Raw genomic sequence first — 24,220 nt, forward strand, 5'->3', positions numbered from 1 at the left:
TTGGCAATCAGCACATCTCACAGTTCAGTGTTCCCCACTTGCATTTCAATCTCCCTTACCTATCATCCAGTACCTTATTCAGATGCCAATATGCAGTCTACAATTCTAACCTTTGCAGAGAATCAAGAAATATGCTCGCTCGAAAGGAATGGCTGCCTCATGAAAATAAAACAAAGCCTTTCATTTGATGCTGTGTTTTGTCTAATTTAAAGTAGAACCCAAAGGTGTAATTACCTAAAATCTTGAGTTCGGCGTTAGAGTAGATGGCCCCGTATTTGTTTGCCGCAACACACTGGTACATTCCCGAGTCTGCCTGCTGCACTCTGTGGATGGTTAGCTCTCCGTTCACTATTTCAACCCGACCCTGCAACAAAAGAAAAGGATCAACGGATATCATATCTAAATATAGAGACACAGTACATCTTAAAGAATATATAGTGCAGATGTAGCTCCATAGGAATAATTCAGATGTTTCATGGTACAATCAACAAAAGGAGAGAGCACCGTATAGTATGGTAGGTACCTGGGATGTCAAGGGCAAACCATTCAGAAGCCAGTGATAGGTGGGCCGGGGCCTCCCCATGGCCTTGCACTCCCATTGGAGTTTCTCTCCACTATCCATCTGGGTATCATTAATCATTCTGACCCACTGAGGGAGGGCTTGAAGATAGAAAAAAAAAAAAAAAACGAGAATAAGTAATATATCCTTGAAACACACACAGGGCACAGGTATGGTCACCTGTCCGTGGAGGAGGAGAAACAGGAATGCATGAACACGCTGTAGACACACAATGGAAGACATTGTACGTAAGACAGCCGATGTGGGAATGTAGTAAGGCACTTTTTTGTAATCCTTTAATGCTTTTATGGTTTTGGACATACTTGAGTAGTGTTTATGTCTTCTTTTGTGTGCTTTTTTTGTATCCCACATTTAGTTGTTTGTTGTTCTTGACTAAAAAGATCCTTCTAGACACACTGTCTAGAAGGATTCTGTGCTTTTGCACCCCACTTAACAGTGATTAATTATACATCCCACAATGTATCCAGTAATAAGACATTTTTCCCTGATCCTCTCCTATGCTCTTTAACCCTGAAGAACAGACATTGAATAAAAGAGGAGAAAGGGTTATAATGGTGTACAGTACTGAACCAACTCAGTGTCTGATAGCGAGGCACCCTTGAGCTTCTGTATGATAAGTACCAAGCATTCAATTAACTCCAATGTAAACAGATCCCTATAATTATTAGACAGTAGGAGCGACTGACGTGGTATTAAGAGCGTGCAAGTCTACGTAGTGCCGGTGGGAGTTGAGGTTGAACAGGTCAGAAAGACAAATGAGTTTCACCAAGCAGACTGCTGTCCATGTGAAACTGAGGCAACATAGACTATATTTTTTATTAGAATTTGGTTATTTAACTGATGTTAGACCTAAAGCCACATATGTAACAGACTTTCCCAACGCAACAAAACCCAAACCCCAATCTTTTCCTAAATCTAACCAAGCGCTGGTGTTCTGTAAATATACCCAAAAACGAATAAATCCTACATTTATTTTGAAAAAGAAATGTATGCTTGTACGTTTCCTGTGAACACAGAGGTTTATTTTGAAAAGACACGTGCATGTAATCAGTGGAAACTGACACACCGTCCCGAGGACATCCAAAACTGAGCTCGAGCTAGAGAACCAAGCATCTTCATCCAACAAGCACCCCAACCAGACAAACCCTCATTGAGAGCAACTCATTCAACACATTGGATTTAATGATTAACAAAAAATGCAGGGAAGATTTTCACTGATTAAGTGTGGCATTGTTCTCACATGTGGATCACGTTTATGATTTTCTCTTCCCATTGCATGGCTGGCCGGTGGCAAAGGCACGCTAGGCAACCTCCATTCATCGCAGCCCCTTAACCACAAAGCTTTTTTTCTCTTTTCTTTTCTGTTTTTCTGTGTGGAGCCGACCTGCTTGTGTTTCTAAGGCTGCGGCCACGGTTCCTCTTCAACTACACATTCTGCAAAGAATCTGTCACAAATCAATATCTGAGCACTGTACAGCCTGGATGTATTTTCTTTTCATCTTGTAATCTCTTTCTTTCTGCTGGATCCTATATTACATGTTGTTATGCATTTTCAATTCCTGTACATTTACCCTAAATTAACAAGGACCTTTTTGCTGATACTGGATCACTCAGTCTTATGTCGGGGAGGGATGCTTATCAGTTGATCACCAACTCATCCCTTTTTTCTTATTATTTCAACCTCCTTTACATTACATTTTTATTATAGTATATAATGCTGTATATATATATATATATATATATATATATATATATATATATATATATATATATATATATATATATATATGTATATATATATATATATATATATATATGCTATAAAATATACCACTCTAATATGCTTTTACGCTAAATGTTACATTAATACATGCATATGGCGACATCAATTGTTCGATGTTGTCATGAAGTTGGAATAGTGAGTACTTCAAAAATTAAACAAAGACTGTTTGAATACCAAAATAACATAACTTAATAACCTATGTATGCAATCTGCCTTTCTTGGGACAACTCACACAATCTTTGATAAAGAAGTGATAACATTTTAGGGTCAATGTGAAAACTTAGTACAAAGTTCATTACAAAGTGGATTTTTTTGTATTATGTGCAGAGAAGAAGGAACTGAGCTGCTACTTCTACAGTAACATGCGAAGCACGTTCTTTTGCCATTCTTTGCATATGGCACCTTGGTAGAATACTTCTTTTTGTGTGTGTGGTTTGATTGAATGATTACGGTCAGGAAGGTGTCCCTCACAATGTGAGTTTAAACTTCTCGCTGACCTGAGTAAATTACATTTAGCGTGAGGCTGCTACAAATTAGCTCCCCATTCTCCTTGTGATGTCAACAGAATGGAGGTTGCCAAGAAGTGCAGGGCCTTAGAAATGTGTCCTCCCAAGGCTGAGTCACTCCATTATCTTGGTCCTGTGCACACGGCACAGACAGAGCAGAATGGAGGACACGCACCCTCATAGATAGGTCTATGATAATGGGTTGGTAATTCAGCGTGCTTTCTCTGGTCTGGGAAACTAAAGGCTGTTCTTCAAGCAAGGTCTGCAGGAAACTGATATTTGTCCCTGGGCACATAAAACTCAAGGTTTTTTTGTTGGGTCCAATTCATCATTATAGTGTATAGTTGTATGAAATATACGATGATGATATTTAAATGTTTGTAAAGATACATAAAAAGGTTTGATCCGAATCATAGGTATTTCTAACAACTGAGGATCCTGTAATTCATTTATAGATATTTTTTGTAGTGGTACAAAAAATAAGAAACTCAGCACATTCATAGAAAGCAGTGACCAGAGGCATGGATGTAACATTTCTGTGAAGACATAGAACAGGCACTGCAGTCTTTTACAACAACTAGCAGAGAAGCAGTTACTTTGGAAGAGCTAAAAAAAATCTCTTGTTTGAAAGACCCACACTAAAAGAGTCAGTTCATTCGTTGAGGTGATACACACTCGTTCTTGGATCATCTGCCGTGGCTGTATCATTTTAGACTGTTCAGAAAATGAGAATAATGTAACTAGATTATATCATGAATAAAACATGGGAACTGTGCAAGACGACCAAAAATAGTTTCCGAGCAAAATAAGTGTATTTCTCGTTGAGACTACAATGTTCACATCGATATTCCTGGAATGTAACACATCAACACTGGTGCTCTTACATAATGTTTGATAGCTGACCAAAAGTAAAATATGAATAAATGAACAGCGAATGACAGCATGCTGAGACTCACTGTAGACTTGGAGATGTCCTTTGAAAGCAGTGCCTCCTCTTGGATTCTCAGCTTTGCATTCGTAGGTTCCCGAGTCCTCGAGTTGAATGTTGGGAATTTCCAGCACAGCCTGGGACTTCCGAAGTCGTGCTTTTTTGGGGATGTTGCCATTGATTTTCCTCCACGTGATTGTTGGCACTGGACTGCGAGGAGAGAACAGTGTACCATAAGAATATGATTGTTTACTGTTTATGATAATTATACCTTTTTGTATACATGATACAAAAGACAAAAAGATAAACTTTATCGAGAACATTTTAACATTTAACATACAAACACATTTGACACCTCAAACAGTTTTGAGTGAACTGATACAGGTTCGATTTGGCATGATTCTCCATCAATTTATTAATTAATAAAGTTCAATTACCTGAGTTTTGGACATTTGGTCAGAAAGAAAAACAAGTAAAAAAAACAATATTCACTTTTGGACTTTGCTGTGGATATTTTCCTTCATTTGTGATTATGTATTGACACACCATGCACTTGTGTATAAAACACAAATGTTCAATGTTAATTTTTCTGCTCCTCGTGTAAATCACTGACCTGTTGACCCCTCGGACATCTTTCCTGTACCCATGGCATTAGAGCCGGCTCTCAGGGAGACAAGATTCAACTCAGACTATTTAACAGTCGACAAGATTTTTTATGATTAGTGTTTAAGCAATGTCATCTATCCCTGTTTATTCATGGGTTGCCCTATAGATCTGTGTGATGGATGACTTGCGTATGCAAAGAGAGAGACCATGCGCTCAGTATCAGCAGTGCTCGTGTATGACAACTAGATTTGACAGGTGTCTGAAAGATGGAAATGTGACACCATACAAACCTCCAGTGAACCCATCAATCATTTAACTGAGATGAAAATGTTACATCCCTGAGCTTTTTTATCTGCTTTAAATTCACAAGGACATTGAAGTGCTCTTGGCTGCAATGAACTGAAATTAGGATTCTGAGCATGTTCTGTATTAAACAAAGCATTTCTTCTCAAAGAGTGTCTTTCATTTTGGACAGGAGTTTTGTGTCACATTTTCCTTCTCAGACTATTGGTTTCAACATTTTCTTTTGCTTTGTATTGTTGAGTAGCTAACTCATTACCTTACAGCATGCATTTAGGTGTCCTCACATCACTGAGACTGTGAAGCGACATACTGAATAATATCACTGCTTTCAAACAGACTTCACTTATTCGAGCCCCACATTTCTGCACATGAGTTTGTGCACAAAGTTGCACCACTAAAAGTAAGTGTCTCGATCTAAAGTTTGAAAAGCAAAGCATGGCAGTTACTTAATACAACATGAATGATGATGTATGACATTTGTAGTGATAATCATTTATTTATGTTCATTATTTATTTATTTATGCAACATGCTTTCCAGTTAATCCCTTACAAAATGTATAATCCCACCATTTGAATTAGTCATACATACACTCTATTCTCATCAAATAGAGTAGAAAAATAAGCGTCATCGCAAGTAACTCTCCTTCTGTAGACAGACTTGGACTTGTTCCGATATCGATACAGTGTCAGAAATGCCTCTGATACAGAATAAAATGCCGGGTCTAGTATGGTGGAGTACGCAAATCCAATCTAATCTGTTGTTCTGAAATCATACGTCAGCTCATGTACGCTACACAGGAACAAAAAGAACAAAATCTATTATCTATCGCCATCTATCGTCGGGGAGTTTAAAAAGGAACCAACGCGCCTCACAGTTTGTTTTTTTTTCCGTGACAAATTGGTTGTGTGGCGTGTGAAAACATGAAAAAGCGTGTGTCACACGGTGAAACCGTGAGAGTTGGTAGCTCTGGTTTATACGAAATGTGTACAAAAAACATTTAACTTCCTCATATAGTTACTTGCGGCAACATCTGGGGCCTGAGGTAAAATCAAATATCAGTGGTCTAAGGTGGATCCATTTGTTAGTAGTTGGCATTTTTATTTCAATACCCCTGTGGGGCGTAAGAACCACATATGCTATCAGCAGATTGAATCAGTACTCATGCATATGGCATGCGGTTGTTTTGAAGCCCTTCCTTACATTGATGGAGGATTTTACAAGAGACCTTTGCTCCAAATAAACTCTCGACCAGTCGGAGAACAGAACAAATCTATAGAGACCTTGAGGGGCTGGAGCATGAGGGTGTATCTTCCTGGGTCTGTGGCAGGATTTTTTTTTTGGAGGCTGAATAATGAGCACCGGCCAGTACGTGTCCACAGGACTGGGGGCGGGCAGGGGAGAGTGGGCACATTAAGTTTAAAAACCAGAATCTAGGTCTGTCAGTGTCCCCCGTACCAAACTGAACTCTGAAGCTGAGGTTGTGTCAAATTTATCAGTGTAAAAACAAAGTGTTTCAAACCTCAACAATGTGAGTGTGCTCCACACCAGAGTAGATGGAAGGTGTTTTCAATTCAAGAATGTGCTTATAGCAAGCATTCCACACAATTGCTGGTCCCTTATTAGGTTCTGTAATAAAAGTTGAAAATTAGATCCAATACCAACGTATAGAGGGGACTTGGTTTGCTTCAGATCATTAAAATCTGGATGGTATTCCAGCATTTAATGTTTCTTAATGTTTTAGTGACTCTTAGAAATGCAACACAATGTTTTAAGTAGAAACTAAAGCCACATTGTACCTGCATGATCTGAGCAAAAACTGTCTCTTGAAAACATTAACCATAGTACCAAGAGTATGAAATGTGTTGTCATTAAGAGACACTTCATGTTGCTGCTGACAATGTGGTCCTTGAGGTCCAGTATTGCTCAAAGAGGAACGTAACTGCAGGCGTTTCAAGAGTTTGATTCCCTCTGGGGTCACTGAAGCTAAAAGTATATCCACTCCTCTAAGGCAATTTGGATGAAAGCCTCCACCACATATTGTATTTTAAGTGGAAATGAGTGGGAGAATGTGTAACCCATCAAATGTACAAGGCCTTTTGAACTACATATTCCAATATCCCTGGAATTGAAAGCTGCTAAAAGCATTGCACTTCCCAGAGTTTCTTGTAAACCTGACGGTGAAGACAAAGTTTTAAAATGAATTAGTGTTGTTTGAAAATCTATAGGTAGCATATTGTCTTTTGTCAAAGCAATGTTTACTTTTTTATATTTATTATTTAGGACGTTGTTAATAGAATGTAAATTACTAATATTTCATCCATTGTTTTGTTATGTTTGTTATGTTAATGTATGTCGCTGTACATCACCTGGTTTACTTAGTTTTTTTCTTGGAGTTTTCTCTGTTTTATTTATGAACAAATAAGAAAATAATTCAAATGGCTACAATCATTCAAGCTTATCATCCCGATAATCCTTTCTATAAAGAATGTGGCTGAACAATAACTGTTTTGCAGCAGCAGGCCATAAAAAAAGAGCACCAACATGCATCAGAGAACGCCACATCTGATTTCAATTGACAAAAACATAAAAGATGTGTTCACCCTAATGGGAAAGTGCTAATGAAGCTCCTATTTCAGCCAAAGATGTACTTGGTTTAATTTATCTTTTCATGGATATGAAGTAACATGAGACCCTAGAAGCATCGTGATGCTGCACGATAGAAAACATCGGTTATCATTCGACAGTGAATCCACTTCTACAAGCACACAAGTCACAATACCAAACTAGTGGGCTATTACATTAGTATTGTCTCTCTGTTCTCTTTGTCCTTGACCGTGGCCTCACTGGTAAATATCACAACAGACAATCATATCAAGGAGCTCTGGCATTCTCACACAAAGAGCTGCTCTGCCTCGCCTCAGCTAGTGGTGCCATCATCAATATTGAACAACAGGAGAACAAAAGCCATTTCAACTTCATTTTCAGCGCTATATACAGACTGGCATTTCTTAATAGGGGGCATTGATAAATCATTCATCTCCACAGTATGTAAAAGGGTAATTTACCACTATCACAGACTGACTGAAAGCCATCACACACAAATTGTTTCATTGATGGAAGTACAGAGCAAGGACTGTTCTACGAGCATCCCGAAAAAACTCCTGCTTGGCTTGATGGGAAATACTAAGAGGTGTGAGATTAAAACGCAGTGTCTATAAATTTATAAAAGGGTTTACCATAATGTGGATCATTGATTGAAATCAAAGAAAACAATTATGAGGTCCTTTGTCATCTGCGGATTAGAGGCTGTTTGCACTAAAGATAGGAGTCAGCGATGAATAATTATAAACAAAATGATGCAGGGGTGATAGAAGATTATGTTGTACAACAAATATGATTCCTTGTAATGTCAAACAGCACTTCAACTTTGCTTTTAAAACATACATATGTAAATGCGATAAGATAAGATATACTTTATTGACCCAGAAGGACATTTGTATTGGCTGCTGCATCCTCTGGTACACTTGCCTGCATCACACTCCATATGCACACATAGATCATACATACACTCATGCATAAACATGCTTAAATACACATGTCGACAATAGTATATGAAAAATGAAATAATACAATCAGGTGTGATTAATACAGATGATAAATAATCTAGTTCCAATATATTATTCATCCAATAAAATCCTATTGTGTTTACGTGTTGCTTTTTATTGATTTGATGGAGGAAGGAATAAATTAATTTTTGTACCTCTCGATTACTCATTTGATGAAACAGAATCATGAGTTCACTATAGACGCCATGGAGTCGAAGCCTTCTCATAAATAAATACATAGTAGAGAACAGAGGACTTGCCACATGCACACACCATGTGAGCGAGCTGTCAATGTGGACACCAAGATATTCATATGAAGAGTCCTGATCCATGGGTACATTGTGAGCTTACTGCACTACGGTCCGGTTGACTTTGGGTCAAATGCCATCTCCTCAGTTTTCCCCACATTCACAATAAGGCGGCGAGCATCACACCAAACCACAAAGTGTTTCATTTCAGAGGGATGCGACCTAGTCTTTCAGTAGTGAGCCAAGAACGGGGATGTCATCTGAGAATTTCACAATGGAATTTGGGGAAGTTTTGTTTACACATTTGTATATAACACACCCTTGTGGGGCACCGGTGCTGTTGGACTCTATGTTAGTACAAAAAAAAAAACACAATTTGATAATAAAATATCTTACGTTTATCCGTTTCATTTGATCAAGTAATATATAAAGCTGAAGAGTAATAAAAGCTGAACTAAAACCACTCAAACGTATACGTGCATATGCTTTATTGTCTTCCAAGTGACAAAGTGGAATTACTAACTGCATCATCCGTGCTTCTATTTTATATTCAAGCAAACTGCCCAGGTCCAGTTCAGTTTTCAGAAAAGACACAAACACACACACACACACACACACACACACACACACAGACACACAAACACACACACACACGCAGTATAAATATATATATATTGCTTTTTTAAATATCTTTTTTCATGCAATGGTTTTGTACACCAGGGAGCCTGCAATGCTAACTTTAGTAACCGTGGTAAGTGGTTTGGACTGAAGTCTCTGAGAACATAAGTGTGTGTTTCCCTCCTGCCTGACAACTATTATCAATTTCATCTTCCCATAAACATAACCTTGACTTCCTACATTCATAACGGACCCTGAAAGCACCAAGGAAACACATATACATTTGGGCTCTCAATTAGGAGAACACGTTGGTCCCAAGGGTGGAATTCCCTATTCATTCCCCCCCCTACACCCTCCCTGCCTCCTTCTCTACACTCACTTAACATCCCGCCTGAAGACAAGATACGCCTGGTCCCCTTTCAGGTAATGGAATAATGCAATTTAAAGAAGAGGGGAAAACACAAAAACACAAGGTGTGTTATCAAAAGGATCACTCAACAATAGAGCATTCTACTTCGTAGGGTGATTAATATGATGCAGAAGCAAGAAACAACCAGCCGTATTTGTGCAATATGTCCTTGTTTACTTACTTCCCCAGAGCAAAGCACTCCAGCCTGACAGTGACTCCTCTGGCAGCCAGAACAGATGTAGGGAAATGCACTTCAATTTTTGGCTCATATTCACCCATGACACCTGGAAAAGGTTAGGAAAGAGGAATTGCAGACATTAGAACCAAGCAGATTGAAACGGCTACTTACATCCACCCTCCCTCTTTTCCTCCCATCATCATCATCATCATCTCCGTCTTTTCTTGCAGTTTGCGACACAGAGACTGAGCGCAGTGATTTGCCCGGTATCAGTTTTATGATAAGAAAGTATTGAAGAAAAGAAGAAAGAAAATGAAGCAGCAAATCTAAATTTCTTGAGGATTTCCAGATTCAAAAGGCCTCTCAAAGGACACAGAGGTGTTAACGTGTGGGACTGCACGCTATGCGCACCATCTGGCACATCCTTTACTTTAAACACAGTTTATTAAAAGGGCTCTTGCTACGGATGTAACCGAATACAGAGAAACCGAATAATCATGTTTTGTCAATACCGAAACAGATTTTCTTTTAAAGATGAACATACAGTATATTACAGTTAAAACATATGTTTTCATTTTCTTGGTTGTATCGCCGAAGTCATTTGGAAAATTAAATCATGCATAAGCCAAATCCCACAGAGGCAGCGTATTGCCATTGATGTACGATCACAAAGTGTACATCGTGTAAGTCTTCTAGAGATAGTAGAAAAACTCACGTCCCAAAAACAAAGCATTAAGATGATGTACTAACACGTACGCTCCAGTGACAACAGGGTGAAGTAGTGCATTGTCTTCAAGAATTAGTAAGCTACTCCACAAACACACTGTGAAGGACACAAGTGATAACGTGTTATCGGTCTTGCTAAGTGCCGCTATGAGTAACACCTCGGCTCCGAGTCACAGCCAGAGGACGTGCTTTCTTTGTTTGTTCATCTGTTCGTCGAGGCGGCCATTTATTTCCATTTACATCCGTCGACATGTCAGATGGCATTGAGTGAATTTGGAGCAGCAAAGAAAAACACCTTTGTCTGGGATCTGATTACTATTATCGGTCTTATTAAATGGGAGTTTGGGAACATGAATATTGCATGGGCGCTTTACTCTTTACAGAAGAATGTTTAATGATCACAGGGCCATTGCCCGTGAGCAGCGCTGATGAACTGACGACACCTTCCTGAATGCACAACAAAACACATCAGACCACATCCAATGCTCCGCCACGTGATCAGCAAGACAAATGACCGGCATGACATTTGAGAAACCATAATTACACCTCCTACATGTACCTGACACTTTTTATGTGATGAAATGAATGCAGCAGAGAAAGAGTGGGGTTATTGAATTGTGGCCCACTATGTATGGTAAAAGAGTTTTATGTTATTTGTTCCAAAGAACTTTTCAATTTCAATCTCATTCTCAACATTTATAGCTCCAAAGCAGCCTTTCACATATAATGAATTTGCAATATTTCATGGGCTCACTTTATAGTATATCGAATATCATATTCAGCGGCTGGACCTGATGGAATTGAACGAAATAATGTCTTGGTGTGCTAAAACATTAACAGCCCTCATTTGAAGTGTAACTTTATATTTTATGCTCCAGTTTTATTTATTAATCACAAAAAAAATACATTTTCTCCTGTGCTTTGTTATTCTGCGAACCAATTCACAGAACCAATTTAAAAAAAGATGCCTATCCTGAAATTTACTGGGACTCCAAGCTAATAGCATTAAAAAAGTTAGTGTTTTATTTGTGCTTTGATCCAGTAACACACAGTTCTCTGTTTAAAACTTAATTTAGAAAATAGAACACATACAATACTTAAAAAATAGCTTTTGTAGGTTTTTGTGTAATAAAAAATGTATACCTGTAAAATATATAAAAAAAATTAAAAAAAATCCCTTCTGCAATAGATACATTGTAATAGTCTACTACAGTTACAACTCCCTCTAGGTCTATATAGACTATTCCTGGAACGCCATTCTGGCTAATTGTAATTGGATTGTCTCGCTCCTACTGCTGAACTCATTGAGGAAGTTGCCCTTCAGGCATTGATCCTCCATCTGCAGTGCAACAGCAGTGTTGCTGTGCTTTATAGGAGGAGCATGATTAACAAAACACAAGAAGTTGTAATATAGTCAGACAAACTCTCACAATGTGATCAATGTGTGTGTGTGATAATTTAAATCTAACATTCTTGCAGATGCTTTTCATATCCATGTCTAGTGAAGTTCAGATTATGTGAGCAAGGTCAGTACAACACAGCTGTGCAGCTGTAGTTGTGTCTAGAAATGTCTGGTTTTCAAGGGAACTTTAGTCACACGCCTACACTTCTCAACACCCATGCCTGTTTATCAGTATATTGACATTAGAGAGAAGCAGACTGGACGTTGCACGTGTCTTTCTGTGAGAAAAGAGGAGAACACGGGATTCTCCTCCTCCTGACAGGATAGAGCGAATCAGATGTTAGGACGAGGGGAGACGAACCTGTGACGATAAACCGTGTATGAAAAGGCCCCACTTCCGTTTGGGGGTATTGTTCTTTGGCCTCTCTGAAAGTTGGTTGTTCAACTCATTGCTTTTGCAACTGCAACGCTTGTTACTTTACCTGTGATTGAGAAAATAATTTGTCGAACTGAATTCTTCTGGAGGCCACACCAGGCTTCCAATATTGATACACGCTAACATTTGTGAAATGTATTTCCTCTTGAGGTGAAGGTAGAACGTCGGGAACAAGTCCTGTTTATGATGGCTTCATCTTCTCTGAACTGTCAATCACAAGATAGCCCCGCCCTAAAGCATACCCTGCTTTATGGTCTATTTTACTCTACAATAAACCATACTTTACATAATGCTTTTTTGCACACCAATTCATTATTTATGTTCTTGTTAAATATGGATAATAACAATAAAGAATAATGAACAATAACATTAAATACACATTGGAGGTTACTCAGGCATGGTGTACAACCTCTCTGAGGCTTGTGATCCTTTAATCAAAAGAATATAACTGAAACACAAAGGCAAAATATGAATGACAAAAAATGTCCACAACTTCAAAAAATCATACCTTTTTAAATGTCAATTTAATTTTACAGTAGAATTCCTACCTCCTAGTTAATTATAAACAAACACTCTGCATATGATCTAATTTAAAGCCGTTTCAAAGTCACTGCTATGCAAAGTGATATTATGCGCTTGCTTTTATTCACACCAAGCAGATAAATCAAAGGAGGTGTTTCTGAAATGAACTGTTTATCTGTTTAAAAACAGAGCATCAGTGCAGAGTTCAGCGCTCAGCCCCACTCTGCTCTGCCCAAGGTGGATTGCGAATTGATGATCAATGGCTTCCAGCAGGGTATAATGGAGCACAGATGCTTGTTTTGATTAAGAGAGTCGGTGTCGGAGCTGACAGTGGTGAGCCGCACACAGATCCAGCTTGAACTGTCTACTGTTAAATAATCTCTCACTTTTACTGAGGCACAGATTGCAGCGTCTGATTGGTCGGACTCCAATGAATGACGGAGGGGTGCATACAGCGCGGGGACATTTGGGAGTCTGGTGTGAGTTGTGCCAGTGCAATTTTCGGGCATTTCGGAAACCCAAATTCACAATACAGAAGCCTGCTGAACATCATGAGATTTGCAGGGCGAGACATGCCAAAGCATTCTTTGGCATAATGGACCTGCAGCTGTGTGGATTCGATTTGGACGTGTTGCAGGTGAGAGTGTTGTCCTTCAGACCAGGTATTGTAACCACATTATGATGGACATTGCAATAAGGATGCTCCTCTTTCATCACTCCATCTGAAAAAATGTACCAGAAAAAGAAAAACCCAACCAACCATGAGCCACATTAAAGTGCTGACAGCAGACTGACCGTGTGCCCCTCAGACTGTACTTTGCATCTCAGTTAATGAGAGACACAAACCAATTTAGCATGGTTATGTGCTAAGTATTATGTATGTCCCCGGGGACCATTTCATACAAGGGTTATGCAAATACAAAACAGGGTTTCTTGCTGGAAGGGCTGTAATTTTTAACAGGCAGATTTGTGTTGTAACATTTAGAACAAATCTGGTTCCTAGGCAGAGAGGGCCTTTCAAAGCTTCACTGGGGATGTAATCTCAGTGGCTCTTTGAAAAACCTTGACAATGACAGGCACCTGTGTGAAATGATGGACGTCTCTCTGTGTAGTCATGCGTAGAAAAAAGCCTGTAGGTGAAATCCACACCTGCATCCGACTAACAGCTCCGCGGCACGGCTCCTGAGAGGCTAGTATAAAAGAACCGAATCCCATCCACAGCGAGGGCCATTGATTCAGTTAATTTTATGCTGGAAAATGATTTCCCTGATGGCCAGTTTCAGCGGAGCACATTGTGAGCAAAGAAGGCTCCCAACACTAATGTTAAAGCATTGCTCACTATCTATTTACAGTGTGTGTATGGAATTCCTGACGCCCTCCGCTAACCCGAGGCTCAGTGGAAAGCAGCAGGGCCGAGACACTTTCATTAACCAAGCTGATCTGAAATTTTCTTTTCCAACCGATGATACAATAAAAGGCACCAGCAGAGTATAAAATGTGCTTTTAGATTTCCATCTGCGCTAAACAAGTTCAGGAGGAGGAAGCGCTGTAATAGATGTACCAAAATAAATACATGTCAGACTTTCAACAGAGAGAGGACTGGGATATTTTTTGCGTGGTTTGTCCAATGAAATCCATTCAATTTCTCTGACTATATGGAACTTATACAAATTCGGGACTATTGTGTGTGAGAGGTGCGATGAATCTGAGAGCCTCACCGTCGGTTTTCAGCGTCAGTGGTGTGGGAGGGCTCAGAACTCGTGCATTTGTCACCGTGTTCTTCACCAGACAGATGTAGCTTCCGACGTCAGAGGGTTGCACCTTGGAGATGTACAGGTTTCCTGTGTCCTGGGAGATGAAGCGACGACTGTCCTCGGCCACGAATGAGGGGAACTCATTGAACACCCAGCTGTAGATGATCTCTACAGAGCCACGGAGCAAAGGACACAGCGATTAGATGTTTGTGTTCGTTTTGACTCGGTCTTTGTGTTTGTAATAGCCCTCCATGCACTCTGTCTAAATCGTGTGTTACAAAGCAACAGTAGATATTGCAGAGAATAGTATATCTCTAGTGATCCCGAGAAACCTCTGTAAGCCTTTTTTTTGTACACTGTAAGTAACAAAATACCTCACTCTCTCATTTGAAGCTATCAATAGTCGAAATAGCCAACCCTTGCAGAGTAATAGTATCTGCAAATACACTATGGAGCATTAGTTTTCTTAAAACACTCCTTTCAAACGCTAATTTGCTATTGTATAATATGTCATTTCAAGTTACATACACTATGCTTTATTATTACATGGCTTTGTTAAATACTCAATGCTGACTGATCAACGTCATTCTACGGTCTGTGGTCATTACTTCATTGCATACCGCTGCTGTGAATAACAGACATTGTTGCTGACGATGTTGTTGCAGTTCTGATTGGACTTTTTTTCAATTTTTTTTTCTTCACAAAAGCAATAAAATCAGTTTTAAATCAAGAACATTATTACGTTAAATCAGTATTTGGTGACAAATGATTCATCTGTTTAGAAAGCCGCCGTGTAATAAGCATGTTAATGTACAGCCAGCGGGGCATTATTGTGAAATGAACCCCTTCAGGGTGATTGCAGACCCCTCCGCTTCGCGTCCTGCCCACCCTGTTGGGGTTCATTTCAGAATAACGACCGGCTTGCTGTAAATCCCTTACCAACTAGTGACTATAACGTGCACCTGGGACCGTCATTAGAGCGTGCACCAGTGCTTTTGCAACGCCAATGTGCAGAATAATATATGTATTCAACTCTGACTGATCAAGTTTGTGGCAAATCATGCAAATAATAGGACCTTCTGCTCTCGCTACATCCAAGAGCAATGATGTGACATGTAGTAGAATGCTGAGTATATATACTGCTTCAACTGAGCGACAACAAACTCCAAAATGATTAACTAGTAATAATGTATCGTCGATGATGCCACCACTGTTAATCACAGCTCAAAACTAATGAATAATAATCCAAAGAGGTAATGAGTGTGGGATTTGTACAATAACAAAGGATCAGGTGCTCATCAGCATCAAATGACTGCGAGTCTATATGAAGTCTTGAAAAATATCACAGAGGCCCCTAAAGGTGAAAGAATAATTACACAGGGCCTTAATGAGCCGGTTAGTAACAGCGAGGTCATTTTATGTAATTGGTGATACAATCAGAAAGGTAAAATTGGAGAATGATAGGTTGTGTGAGTAACTAGTATATGATAGGACCAAAAAAGATAAGAAGAGGCCTTTAGTGACATTTTAGCTAATGAATTTTGATGAATTATTAAGGTCCATCCATCCATTATCTTAACTGCTTATCCTCATTAGGGTCGCGGGGAATTATTAAGGTATTTGCATCAAAGTTGAATCATTTGTATTTTATTATGAATAACAGTGTGATGGTGAGAAACATCAACTTCTGATCCTCGGTAGGCTCGGCAGCACAGCTGTGCATCTGTAGTCAGTATTATTTACTGCACAAATTAACTTGGTCAAAAAGAAGAAGAAAAAATACGCAGCTGCTCAGAAGGCAACTTTTTTTTTTTTTCCCCAAAAAAGGAGGTCATTGATAGTTGGCAAAGTGACCCTGATAAAATGGATGGATTCAATATGACTGATGGACATCGAGTAGACCTTGACAGCATTGCCTCTTTTTGATCATGAATAGTCCGACAATACACAAACGCATCCATCATAAAAAAAAAAAGGAAGATCAAACTCAGGGACAATCTTTTCAATATTGCCAAACTCACAAGTCTTTGATTGTGCTTGTGCGTCTGTTTTTGGCTACATCTCCTTTAGACTCTCAATGTCCTCTTTGTAAATAATGAATCCTGCTGTTTCAAAGATGCTCAGATCTGACAGTCAATCCAGCACTCCATGTGAGCTCAAAGGGCTCCAAATAAGGCAGAAAACTAAATAAAAAGGAGACCAATATCAAATGTCATCAGATTTATTTGCAAGGTCGGCAATCATCCACTGAGAGGGCTCCTTGATCAGGAGAGGGAAGAGACACACAGTTGGGATCCAGATCGTCGACTCCGACACAAACTGGACCAAATAGAGCACGACACCGGAGATCTAAAAGGTTTAATCCAAAATACTTTAGCTTCATTAAAGTAAAACACTGTTTCCCAAAGACAAATAAAAACTGGTCACAAAGCCATGAAATGGAAAACAATAAACAGTTCACATCTCGGCGATTCCAAATTATTTTCACTCAGGAGACTTATCTAATTTAAGTGTCATTTTGATGTCTTCAAATCCTCCCACAACCAATATAACCCAAACATTGATTAACACTCCCTATCCACTGTGGATCCAAGTTGTGACACGGTCCGACTCACCGAGGCATTCATCACACGGGCAAACTTTAGGGTTGTGCCATTTTGTTTTGTTTTTAATCATTGATGCTGTTGGAGATCATTTTTCATCTCATGTCAGCACTGCTGGATGTAAATTACACTCTCACCTGAATCGTGTGTTTGAGCGTACTCTAATCATGAAAAATATGCATCAAAATAACGACTCGACAGCCTGTTGAGGCCGACCTGCCGTTACCAGTGTGGACCTGACTTCCCAGTATAATCATCAGAACACTGTTTGTATAGATGAATATGGAAACTAAAGCTAAAGTGATTTATTCTTATGGTTCAGCCTTGTAAGTAGTACTTCAGTCATTCAGGACATTAAGTGTCATATGTGTCGCTTTGTAGATTTGATCTTTTACACATTTTCTGAATTGTTTACCGTCTTTAGTTCATAAACATTGATTTGAAAATCTCCTTACAATAAATTAAGCAATTTAATCCACACAAAAAAAGAGTATTACAGTAACTCACTACGGTGTTTCACCACACCAGACTTTTGATTTTTAGTTTTCATAACATCTGATGTAAGATCTCATTGTTCTCAACTGCACTTTTAGCGCTTGACTGAATATTTCTATAACGTATTCATTGATCCCTTTGGTCAATGTAATAGAAGCAATGTAACACAAGAGTTTTACAGTATGTCACCATGACTGAGACCTGGGTCAATTTTCACAGCTCACAGCAGCAGGACTGTAACCAACCTTAAACGACAGAAAATCACTCGTTCCATTACACTGATCTCACTTCACCACATCATCTGCAGTGTTTGATTCTAATTGTATGTCAATCACTCCTTCAACCATTAAGGAGAAAACAATGTTTGTGCTGGAGTGATAAAAGCATGCATGTTGTCATTTGACCTGTATACAGAGTGAGAAAAATTAAATACATCACCTGCGCTGTGATTGATGAACTCCAAAGATGAGAATCATCTGCACTAAACTTACTGTCAATCATTGAGCATACTTAATCACAAATTATCTTTTTTTTTAATCAGCTAATCTGTCACCGACTGTCTGGCTGCTTTCATGTCATTCAACATGGCATCCAGCTACGGGAGCAGAAGAGCACTTAGCAAACGTTCCCACGGGTGCAGTGCGGCGGTGCGTCGGAGCAGATGCAAACAAAGCCTGGGTGATTCATGGCTTACATTAGAGGCAGAGAGGGGAAGTCGAGATATACCCTTAAAGAGCGATGCCTATGCTCTGCCTATGCTCTGCCTATGTGGAATAATTGTCTGTGTGACATGTATTTTCATTTCTAATGATCCAGCAAATTTGATCTCTGAGAATCTGCGCTGCGGCTCTGTTGTCGCCATAAGTTAGCGCACTCATCGTTTCAATGCTATGGATGGATGGAGAGCAGAAAGGACGGAGGCAAAGACTAACCATCAAAAATACATTGAAATAAATAAATAAAATAGTCAAAACAATAACTCAGCTTGGCACAATAATAACAGCATTACTCGTTGTCATAGGATTCCTGATGAATAGTGATGAGTTCGTTGACAATCCCAAAGTGCAGTGGAGGGAAGACAATATTATTTTTTCCTGTGACTGAAGGTCCAACCTCTTACCTGGGGAATGAGGCGGAGGAGTGCACATGAGCACCACACCTTGGCCTTCACGCACGGAAACCCCGCCTCTGGTCTTCCCACTGAAAGCGCCGAGATCTGAAACAACACGCGAACACGGTCTTTGTCAGCAATACAGTAAAAAATATCACATGATACAGAGTAGAATTGGTTGACGGCATCACACACAGGGTTGATGACATCGCACACATTGGTCATGCATATAACTACACATCTGTGATTGACAGTGAAGTAAGAGGAATTATACGAGAGAGATGTCACTTTAACGTTCCTCCATTATGTTTAACCTTTAGGCCTCAATGTAACTTGTCAGTTATACAGAATTCACCCCTTATATATACACCGTTTAACGTTTCAGGCTAAAACTGCATATTTCTGCTGTAAAGTTGAGCATTTGGATATGGGGATGTATGGGGGTTCACTTGCTTTAGCTGCCCAATAGCTACTGCAAAGTAAAGTCAAAATATACACAGTCTATAGTTGACACACAGTTAGTTATGTCCAGACCTTCTCACCCTTGCATTGTGGGTCTCTGGCATCAAACTGTTCACCTGCCTATCCACCACCACCACACGCTCCACACCTTTAATCCACTACCTTCTACCGTCTTCTGCATGTGCACCGCATGCATTTTATGTAAAAGTGTCTAAAAAGAACGAAGCTTGTGAAGCCTTGGCCAGAGCAAGAAGACAAGGAAACCCTTAAAGTTGTTAAAATGCTCATTCAATAACAGTCCTCCTTTCAACGGGTGTCTAAGTGTAAAAAGAGAATTATTGCTGACTGATCTTTTATTCAGATAACATTTGCACAGCTGTCAGGAAAATGCGGATTTTTACAGGATTGCTGTTTTGAATTATTTTTTTTGATTTTACGCTCTAGAATTGACTAGAATGAATCTTAATTAAATTCCTGATAGATGAATTGTTCGATTAAATCAGCCGTCATATTATATGACTTTTTCTGAACCCAACTCCTTTGCCGTCATCATTTTGAATGTTCTGATGTGAAAGTTGTTGTTTTCACCTAGTTTTTTTTCCCCGTGACAGTAGACCAAAGCAGGTTTAATCTGAAATCCCAGAACCGCAGCCTTTGAGACCCCGATACCATCTGATTCATTTCCAGTTGAAGCAATGCCAAAGTGTGGAAATACAGCGACAGGCTTCTGACCCAGTGCCCTCTTTGTATCCACCACTTTTATTTCATCACTTTGAGAGGCAGTGTTGTTTACCATCAAACTGGGACCGTTGGATAATTATGCCTCCGAGGGACGTGCTTTTATTTAAAATGTCTGGCACATTCAATAATGATCCTAGTTCATGGCTTTCATCATATTCCATGTATTGTTGAAGATAATTTGTTCCTGTATTTCTGTTTTGATAGCAGCACGTTTAAAAAAAACATTCTAGTTTAAAAGGAAGAAAATTAAGAAAAAAAGTATTTATGGAAAAATTAACAAAACAAAAGGTTAATTTGAATCATTTAAAAAAAATGGTAACAACAAATAACTCAACCTTGTAAAAAGCTAGCGGTAGAGTACATATTTAATGTGCTTGACTGTACGTCTTCAGTGGAATAAACCAAGAGAGTAAACCGTCGTATAACCTGGATTTGCAGCATTAATTTTTCACTACAGATTAATCAGCAATGCAGACCACTTCCTGTACTTGAAATCAGGCGTTTCCACACAAAGCTAAACTTCCTGAAATGAGGATATTAACCCTCTCATTGCTCCCAATGTTGTTTAAAAGGACCTTTCACCTTAAATTGATTTCCAACACATTGGACTGTTAATGCAGAGTCATTCAAACTGGATGCATTGTGATGTGTTTGGATATTGGAACCTGACTGGCGATACTCAATCCCATTATCTTGTTGCATTGGCTGTGTGGGACAAGTGCTGATTTATTGGTTCTAACAACCTGCAACCAGAGTATAAGGGTGGAGAGCCGTTGACTGTCATCGTGTGCACTATTATTCACCGGCAGTTGTCACCACCGTGTCATTTCTTCCAAATTTGTGGATCGATGTTGGGCAATTCTAGCTTTAATGTGCAAATAGACAAAACACCAAATTAACTTTTCACCTGAAAATGAAGTGTATCCTTGAATAAATCAATCAAAGACAGAAACAACCAGCTGTCGAAGAACGACTGACTTGAGTGTTTTTACATCTAACTGCTGAAGTATAACAACGCAGTGAACAGCTGTGAGTATGTGTGTTCCTGTAGATATTCCTCCCCTTCAATTATTCAGCCAGAGATACATGTTTTGGAAACACAAGTCTTCTTAGAAGGCTTGCCTTATTTAATAAATATTGATGCATTTCCATTTTGCTGCCCTATATAACCAACTGCTGCTATGGAGCACGATAACAATTCCACCAACATGGTATATCCAGTTTAAGAGACCCATTACACTTGTGTTGAAATCACCCAGTAACAGGGGAGGTCTTTCCTTGAAAAAGATTTTGGCACACGGGAAATTACACATTTTACATTTCACCCAGCATCAACACAAGTTGTTTAAAATACATAAGTAATAGTTCGCATGAGCAATAACAACCACTGGGACTGAAAACAAACAAACAAAAACTACATGTCCTTCAGTGCTGAGCGAGGATCAAGTGAGTACAATGTTGAAGCCCCACAGCAATAAACACTTCACAAGGAAATGTGAAAAAGAAATACAAGTCCAAGTGGATGTAAGACTCAATATGTATATCTGTAGTATATCTAATTCTTACATGAAACATTCATGTTATGGAACCAGGGGTTGAGACTTTCTGACCTCTTATTTCCCTTTGCAAACTGCAGTTATGTAAGTGAGTCCATATTAATGACTTTATAATCATGTGAAAACGGCATGGTCATTATCCAGACATGCAGTGATGAAAATTGCAGCAAGCGCGGAAGCAGGTGCTCGATGCAAATTAGTTATTTCAAGATCAGTATGAATTCAATTAATGGGCATTAACCACTGCTCAACCCACATTTGTAGAACATTTCAAAAGTGTGTGTGTGTGTGTGTGTGTACCTTCCAATGCTCGAGTCAAAGCATCCCATTAATTTCATTACTACTGTACTGCTCAGAGCGGCTCGATACCTGAGCCTCAGCCAGACTCACGTCTGCAGGGAGAGAAAGAACTCTTTAGGGAGGGAGATCAGAGGCCTCCTCTCTGCCTGCTTCCTTCAAAGTCCCGGCTGAAAAACAGCCCAAGTGTGAGTTCAGCGGCTCAGGGTTTCAAAACAAAGTGAGAGAAAAAAAGGCATCCGACTGAAACATCTTTGGTGCAGAGTACGCAACCAGTGGAGAGAATACTTTGAGCCTTGGTTGAACTTTTTTCTCGTGCACTGGGCACTTGGTCCGCTCTACCTCTCCCCTGAGTCTCTGTACGAGACGGGGCGGTGTTCACTTCCACAGCTTGATTTTACAACCCTGCGGACGAGAGGATGAGTGACGCAATAAGGACGTGACTTCGGCCAGTGCCCAAAATGTATTTTGGCCAAACCAGTCCCAACACACTGCAGACACATAACAGTAAAAATTAGACCCCCCCCGCCCCCCACCAAAAAAAAACAAACAACAACTAACGTATGAGATTATGGCGTATGCGCAGACAAAATCTTAAAACCTCCCCCATAAATCTTTAATATACTTGAGAATTCTAAAACCAAACAAGCCAGCAACAGCTGAACAAATCAAACCCAACTCATTATTTTCTTGTGCAGTTAGCTAACACTATAACATTGTACTTATTCAAGTGCAGCTCTGTATTTTAGGCAGAAATCTGACCTGGAACCTCCATAATGAGCAAGTTGCAGATCCCTATAAATTATCATGCTGTGTTTGTAAACACAGGATGTGTCGTTTGTTAGTAGCCGTTTAATGTTCCCCAACTAAAGAAACGAGTTACAAGGAGCCTGCTGTATGTTCGTGACGCCTTAAACTCAATGAATATAACTTAAGAAAGTTAATCATTCTACTTCAAGTCTACGCAACATGTAAAAGCAGATAATTAATTCTTTTAAACACTCGGCTCATGAGGCAGAGAACTGCCCGTGTGTATCATTAAAGCAGTCGACTACTGTGCCTATGCTTGAAAATGTGCAGTGCCGACATGAAAAAGTAGGAAAAAGTTGAGCTCCACACTGAGTGATAAATGCTCGCCATTTGTTATGCTGAAAAAGAGAGAGAGGCGTCTGCATCCTAATGCGTGCTGCGGGGTACCTCTCTTTGTTTCTGTGGCTCGCCGTTTGAAGAGCCGCACTTTAAACGAAATGTAGACCGAGCGTGAGGCCGTTACACAATTCAGTGGTGGGCCGTCAGGGCCAGCTCAGCCTTGTCTGCTGGCCTAAACAGAATCATAGAGTTATAGCTATTTAATAATTTAATAATTTTTCACAAATACATTAAATGTATTATAATTATTTTTTCCTATTAGCTTATTTTCTCATTGCACAACTCCTGTCGACATCTGCTGCTAAAAAATGTTGCATGAAATGTTCTTTTTTTCTTGCTCTGAGACTGAGGCACTGGCTGTGAAGATGTTTTTTACTACTTCTTACTATCATGCGGTGTGATTGATCAGTGGCCCAGCGGGACTTCTGTCAACAGAAAGCTACCTAGGTGCTAGCATAACTCAGTAGTATTAAGAAGAGTTCAGGCTGAAACAAGTTATGACATTTTTAGTGTTTTGCTTGGTCTAGTTTTTTTTCACACTCAATGGCTGAAGGAGGAGAAAGGGACTTGGTTGGGGATTTAATGAGAACGCCTTTCTCACAAAGGGGTAAGGGCACGTATGGCGGTGGCGATCCTAATATCGACCACTGTCGAGCGGCTGGCGTGCATGGACATCGGGAAGGACCTGGTACTGGGAGTGAAGCGTACCGATAAACTGTACAACCGCATCTCTGAACTGTTTGATGAACATAAGAGGATGGACTTTGTCTTCAAGAGAACAGCATCTGGTTAGTGAACAGCTGTTTGTGTTACGAACTTAACGGTAGTTAGTGTTTCTTCTGATTGTAGCTCGCACTCTTCAGTGTGCAGTGTTTTAGTGCCGCAGGTTTGTTGGATTGTTTTGTCATGTTTCGTTATAACTAAATGTGATTGGTTGTTGACACCGCATCCCATCATGCGCGTATTTCTGTATGTATGTATGCAGTAAACAGATATAGATGGAGTGAAAGGGGGACGGCATGTGGTCATGGGACGAGATGGGACGAAAAGGTTTGCTAAACTAAAGCGCTATGTCAATTTCAAGTTAAGCTCTTTTAGGAGATGTATATGATTTTTCTCTAAATTAATAATGTGTAATACTTAAAGCATTGCATCCACCTGCAAATATCCTCTAAATCCATATTTGCGATATTAATACTCG

The 24,220-nt window shown here is 39.6% G+C and overlaps 1 protein-coding gene across 4 annotated transcripts in view; it reads right to left on the reverse strand.

Annotated features, from left to right (window-relative positions):
* The window catches only part of cntn5 (contactin 5), a 103,660-nt gene that overhangs the window by 24,960 nt on the left and 54,480 nt on the right, over positions 1-24,220 (reverse strand). For all 4 annotated transcript variants that reach the window (XM_068584379.1, XM_068584380.1, XM_068584378.1 and 1 more), the window contains 6 exons: positions 18,824-18,919; positions 14,570-14,773; positions 9,769-9,871; positions 3,826-4,007; positions 524-660; positions 235-364 (listed from right to left, as the gene is read on the reverse strand). In XM_068584379.1, coding sequence (XP_068440480.1) covers positions 235-364; positions 524-660; positions 3,826-4,007; positions 9,769-9,871; positions 14,570-14,773; positions 18,824-18,919 — 852 coding nt within the window. The remainder of the gene's footprint in view (positions 1-234; positions 365-523; positions 661-3,825; positions 4,008-9,768; positions 9,872-14,569; positions 14,774-18,823; positions 18,920-24,220) is intronic.

The sequence above is a fragment of the Clinocottus analis genome, unplaced genomic scaffold (genome assembly GCF_023055335.1).
Source record: "Clinocottus analis isolate CAN_PGR_092001 unplaced genomic scaffold, fCliAna1.0.p SCAF_2, whole genome shotgun sequence".
NCBI classification, from domain to species: domain Eukaryota; kingdom Metazoa; phylum Chordata; class Actinopteri; order Perciformes; family Cottidae; genus Clinocottus; species Clinocottus analis.